Below are 6,423 nucleotides of genomic sequence, written 5' to 3' on the forward strand. Positions count from 1 at the left end.
CTCTGATATTTCATATCCCTCAGTATTATTCTTCGTAGCATGATGTTCTCGACTTCGTTTTTGAGGGCTTTGCTTTAGAAAGCCCTTTGTTCACAAATATGAGCTAGTCCTTATGTGTAGCCAGAGGAATAAAGGTCTTCTGTTCCGAAAGCAGCCTTGTGTCCTATGCCATGCTGTTTTATTTGAAATCTGAAATTGGAAGACATCTGGTATTGTTAACTCTTCTAATCTTACTATAAAAGGCACGTAAATAAACAGTTCCTTATTTGCTTCTCTGGGTACACTTAGTTGTCTTGGAGTTTGTAGGGATTCAGCATGGAAGGGGCAGATGGGTCAACCATACCAGGCTCTGCTCCATCACAGAAGTCTGTATACAACAGACAAAAAACAAGGCAGATACACTTAATACCCTCCTAAGAGAAAGCCCATGAGGTGTAGTTGCTGCTGTAGTTTGCACTGTCAGACATGAATACATCCTGGTATTGCTTCACAGTCCTGGAAATGGGGGTTAGTAGACAAAGAGGGTAAGGCTTCGCACAAGGAAGAACTCATGGCTGCCATACTGAGAGCTCTGGAAGGCAGAGGCAAGGTAAGGACAAGGGCGGTATCAGTAACACTGTCCTAACCTTTAACAATGCTGTTTTAAAAGCCTTTGTCGGCCCAAGCCTTGAGACAAAGGACTCCTCCTTCATTCTGGAAGACAACTTGCCCAAAGGCATCCATCTCCCAAAGCAGACTTTGTAAAAGCACAAAATAACAAACAAGGAGAAGATAACCTTGAAAACAAAAGAGACTCAGATTTCAGTTGCTGAGGGGAGGTAAAATCTCCTTTGTGTTCTCCACCCTGTCAGGCTGGTCCTTCTCTGGGCCAGTTCTGCAGTTTTTTCAGTGATACCCTGCATTAAATAAGCAATAAGCACCCTCCTCAGCCCCCAGAAGGCATGAGGCTGTGCTAGAGGTCTGCACCCAGAGCAAATCAGCGTGCCCTGCTCTGGTTTCAGGGCTCCTGCTTGCTGTGAGCCCCCCTGCCTGCCCCAGCCCACCTTCTGGAAGATGAACATGTCCAGCCAGCTGCAGGGAAAGTGCCACTTCCCCTGTCCTCCATGGGGTCCCCTTGACTGAGCATGCTGCAGCAGGGATGGGGTGACAGAGCAGTCTTTCTTGTCCTCCCACTTCTGCTAACTGGCTATATGTCTTACCTTCTTCTCTTGTAATCTAAGGCCCTTTAGCATGCCACCAGCAGAGACTGCACATCGTACAGCCTCAGAGTTTGTAGATCTGGGACTAAGAAAGACATTGGAGAGATTTCTAGACTCCCTGTCACTTAAAGGTAATACAAAGTCTGTCTAAAGAGTGCTCCAGACACACTGAAAGAAGGATTTCTTCTTCAAACAAATACTCCTTTGACATACAGATATCTAGTTATGGTTCCTCTCGTGTTCACTTAACCCACTAGCAATGCTTAAGCTCCCAGCCCTACATGTTGTGTTGCACCTTCCAATAGCCTGTGTGCCCTCACCTTCCATATAAAGTCAGTGAAGACCAGGATTGGTGGGGGGTCCATGCCCTTCTCATCTCCTCAGGTTGCTGCTTTGGATGGTGGGGTAGCTACTTGATAACAGTGCCCCGCATATCATCATCTATGATGTGATGATCCCCACGTTTGCCCTATGGCACTCTCTGTAGAGATTTCTCCATTTTTCTCTGCTCACACCTCATGGACTGTACTCTGACCAAGAATGTGTTGCCATCCCCGAAACTTACCTGAAACAAAACTGCAGTTTTACAAAACTGTCTTTTTTAACTCAGTAATTTATAAGTACAATTAGCAAAGTTATTATGTCATTATCACTGTAATGTAAATATAGGGATTGCATTCTCTTCACATGGGGACATCTGTTGTTGCTGTATTAATTCTGAATAGCAGAGGGCACCCTTCAGACTTTCAAATTAGTAAAGAAAAGACTCATTGTTATGGGTTGTATGTTGTAAATTTTCACAAGATTTTCCTTGGCCTGCTGCCATGCTGGAGCTATGCAGAGTGCCACAGAGCACAGGAAAGGACTTTGGGCACAGCAGACTGGCACTGGCAACTGGCAATCCATTGTAAGGTGGTGCACAAGCACGCCATTCCAAAATGAGAAAGAAAACCATGCAGGGCAGAGAGCAGTAAATTAAAGCTCTGATGATAAAGATACATGGAAAAGGGGATTGCCTTTGGTATGGACAGTATTTGGACATGCCACCTGGGAAAAATCAGTAGGGTTTGTGGGGTACAGAGATGTTAGGAGTGGACTGCCTATGGTAAGCCAGCTAATCAGGACTGGAGCATTTTTTGCATAAATAGAAATAAGAGAGAAAATCAATACCAATCCAAGCTAAGGTACAATGAGAATTTAACTTTCTTTAAAATACTTGTGAAGAATACAGGAAAAGAATAATTTACTACTCTTGCATATATTTAAGTGACCTTTACATATTTGAACATCAAAAGGGTGCTATACATGAGATTTTCAGAAAAGTTCTTCAGATAAACATGGCAACAGCGACTGTTTTATCATCTTAAGCATCCTAGGTGATATGCTAGAACTTCAATTTTATCAGTTAAAGGACAGCTGTCTTGCTGTTTGTCAGTCTGTGATCATTCAGGCAGAGCTGGGGTAGGAGCCTGTTTAATAGCTGCAGCTGTATCTTGTCCTGTGCAACAGGAGATGCTCTTCTGCAGCGTTATTGCAAGGAAAGTAGGGTACCTCCTGCCCTCCTGACTCTGTTCATGCTACCAGCTTCCTTTCTGCTCATTTATCAATCACCCAATGTACTAAACTGATACTGGGGAGGGAAACAGAAAAAGTCACTACTGAAGAAATTGTTAGAAGCAACTCATGTTTATTTTCATCTCAGCAGGGTAGTAGGTTTACTCCTTCACTGCTAGTTACACAGTGATGTAACACTGGGAGCCATGCTCCAGTTTCCTCCAGGTACAAACATAAAGCACAGAATAATTTAGGTTAGAATGGACTTCTGGATGTCATCTGATCCAATCAGTTGCAAAAGCAAGCCAACCTCAAGCTTCAGGCTAGGTTTCAGCCTTGGTATATGTCACCAACGTTCACAAGAGAGAAATTAACCCAGAGCTTGCATGAGCTCACAGATTACAATCCCATCTCTCCCTAGGATTTCTGATGCCAGGTCAGCATTCCAGTGACAGTGCCCAGATACCCCTGAAAATGACTGAGAGAGACTTAGAGAAATCTCTCCTTCCTCTTCTCTAGCACTTTGAAGTTCATCTACCACTGTCTGATGGCTATGAATATGAACATCACTGGTGGGATCCTGAATGGAGCCAGGAGCAGCACTCAGGTCTCCTGTTGCAGGTGCTCATGCCAGGGCTTCGTCTGCAGCTGCATTCATGCACTACTACAGCAGTGAGGAGCACAGCCACGCACTCTCAGAGAAGCTTCCTGAGTCACCTGCACAGGGACCAAGGCTTAGCACAGCTCTCCAAAGGATGCTTCCTAACACAAGGTCCACAGAGATCACTGAAGAGATTTCTCGCAGATCCATGGGGCAAGGACTTCACAGCTGGAAGCACGGATGGCACCTTCCAGCAGAACGGCGCAATTCTGCGCAGGGCTGTTGGTCAGGACCCTGTGGGAGACATGGGCAGAGCACGCAAGCAGGGCAACATTAGAGAGGGATCCCCACTTTGTCAGGGACAAGAACACTTCACAGTTTTGGAGGTAGAAGACTCACTGCAGCTGGACTTCATGACCCCCTGTCAAGGAAGACTCATCCTGAGACATAGAAGGTCTGTCAATGGGTTTACTATGCCCAGAGTTCACTGTGAGACTTTCAGTTAGAAAGTCTAATTTTGGGGTCTCCATTTCCCATCGCTAAAGACAGAAAAGTCCTGTCCCATAAGGGACTTTTTGCTGTTCCACTTATGGCATTTGGAGATCCTGGGACAGAAAGTATCAAGTATTACAGTTTAAACCTGTCGTAAGGGTATGTGGAAGGTGAAAGCCTCTGCTTGTATCCAAAGCCTCTGCTTGATTGTATCCAATCAAGGACCCTTTCGATGCAAAAGGAGATAATAAGGAGGAAAAGATTAAACAGAAGTCCACAGAGACACAAACCTGGTGCACATAAAATAGCAGAGGCAATGCCAAAGACCAAAAGTTTTCAGCCACTAATTGATGGACCATCAAGAATTAGGTGGAGAGGTGCCATGCTGATGCTCAGGAGATCTGTGAATGTGGGTGCTTGTGAACCTAGAAAGCATTGTGTGTGTGCCTTCGCTAGTGAACTTCAAATCTGAGCAGCCCAAGAGAAGAAAGGGGACTCTTCTGCCTATAGTTGTGCTTTATGTGAGTCCTGGCAGCATTACATGTGGGTGCTGCTGAAGGCAGTGACTTGCCTGTGTCAGGCTGTGTAGCCAGCTGTGACAGAGTCCTTTGCTTGCTTGTGTGTTTGTGTCTCTGGGACACAGGCTCTGCTTCACTACTGGTTAAATCTGAAAATGGGAAAGCAGCAGCTTTGTGTGTCTGCAGCTATGTCCATCAGCCTGGGATAGAGACTCCCAGGTCTCTGGGTGCACCAGACTGGGCTCCAGCAGCTGGGTGGGAGGAATCCCTTAGCTCTGGAGCTGCTAGAGCCTGCAGCCACTCTGAACATCCCTTAGCAGCTTTGCTCATTGTTGGTCGACTTCCATTGACTACAGATGGGACATTTAATGTAAAAGGGTTAAGGGCATGGGAAGGCTCTCAAGCCCTTTACTTTGTCTAAAAATAAAAAGGAAACACCATACTCACTTTTTGCCACTCAGTTTTGAGCCATCTTCCCAGACCCAGTCACCATCAGTGCTTTTCTGCAAACCCATCCAGTAGTATTTGGTGTGCATCATCTGGAAGAAGTCCTAGGAGGGACAGAGAGGCAGGGAGAGATCAGTAGACTCAGAGAAACCCAGTTAAGTCCTCGTTTCTGAGAGGGAAATAAAGGGGCCTGTGTGAGGGAGGAAATTTGGGGGTAATTTCTCAATGTCCTTTGAACACCCACGCCCTTCCTTCCTATGAGGACCTGTTCCATGAGATGCAGAGTTTTGGAGTGCCAGACAGCCCCTCGACTGTGGGGTCTGAGGATGAGCCCATGACAAGCTCCGTGGAGGCAGGCAGAGGGAAGAGAGTCCCTCTTGCAAAGGGGTCAAGGGAAAGCCTTGCTTCTGCCGGATGCAGGAAGGCACCGAGTGGGTCCCAGGGCCTTGCAAAGACCCTTTACACTCTCCCTTCCTCACAGCGGGGAAGAGCAGGGCAGTACAGTGCCTTGGACCTGCTGCCCCGTAGTCCTACCATCCTGCCTGCCGAAGGCCCTCTGCCCTTGCCACTGCAAAAGCACTCACCATTTCCCTGGCATCACCGATCACCAGGAGATGAGCTCCCTGCACCCAGCAGGATTCCTGGCTGGAACGCCAGTCCTTCTTCTCCTTGGAGAAGGAGTAGCAGCTCCCTCTGTAGGCTATCCACTGCTCAGGGCAGCGTGGACAGGAACAGCCTGCAAAACAGTCATACATCTCTCTTCCCGTTCATAGTCATAGTTCATCACAAACAGATTTCACAAATACACCCACAGTTACAGTAATGCCACCCTTGGAGCTCTTCTGAGACTTGCAAAGACCATGTAATTACCTGCATCAGAGTCTCTGAGGGGCTCTGTAATGGGCATCCATTTTCCAGATTGGAATAGGTGGGAGAGCAATAGGGGTCTCTTGAGACCTTCCTTTTCCTTCCCAGTGTTTTTACTGTTTCACTTTTCCCCTCCCACTTGTGTTCTGTCTTCTCCATATAAACTTCATCTTTGGCCCATGTTTCCTTCTGTCCAACAGGACAGGCAAAGCCCTTGCACCTGACAGGGTTCTGGCAGGTCACCCATTTCCATACAGCTTCCACTGCTAGCACTGGCTGCTGCTAGGGCACGTTCTGCAGCACATTTCTGAAGTGCTGCTGCTTGGTACAAACACCATTTGCAATTCCTACACTTGCTGGAACCTCAGCTTTGTAGCATTTCATGGCAAGCTGTTCAAAAGCTTTAAACATCCTAGGAACAGGAATAATTTCATAACAGCTGCTAGTCATGGAGGTCTTGCAGTTTGAAGCACCCTCCTTTTTCCTTCCTAACAGGTGAGCAGCTGGTTCTGCTGGCCCATGGATGGCCACTGAACTCCTCAGGGTTCATTCTCTTGCTGTACAGCACAGAAAAGAAATGGACCTTCAAGTTGTGTCCTCCAGCCTACAGCTGTATTCATCAAGATGTGAATGTTCCTGAATGGCTGAGCACTCAACACAGTGTGCTTGCCACACACTGAAAGTCTACCCAGTTGCCCTTTCAAAGGCATCTTTGATATCTTCCACGCCTTACTCTCTTATTCCT

General features: G+C 46.8%; 1 protein-coding gene across 1 annotated transcript in view; it reads right to left on the reverse strand.

Annotated features, from left to right (window-relative positions):
* Nucleotides 1-3,536: 3,536 nt before the first annotated feature.
* The window catches only part of LOC104520959 (killer cell lectin-like receptor subfamily G member 1), a 4,334-nt gene continuing 1,447 nt past the window's right edge, over nt 3,537-6,423 (reverse strand). The window contains exons 3-5 of the mRNA XM_010162797.1: nt 5,396-5,547; nt 4,812-4,915; nt 3,537-3,648 (exon numbers count right to left, since the gene is read on the reverse strand). Of these exons, the coding sequence (XP_010161099.1) occupies nt 3,537-3,648; nt 4,812-4,915; nt 5,396-5,547 (368 nt within the window). The remainder of the gene's footprint in view (nt 3,649-4,811; nt 4,916-5,395; nt 5,548-6,423) is intronic.

This window comes from Antrostomus carolinensis, unplaced genomic scaffold, assembly GCF_000700745.2.
Source record: "Antrostomus carolinensis isolate BGI_N321 unplaced genomic scaffold, ASM70074v2 scaffold29562, whole genome shotgun sequence".
Taxonomy (NCBI): Eukaryota; Metazoa; Chordata; class Aves; order Caprimulgiformes; family Caprimulgidae; genus Antrostomus; species Antrostomus carolinensis.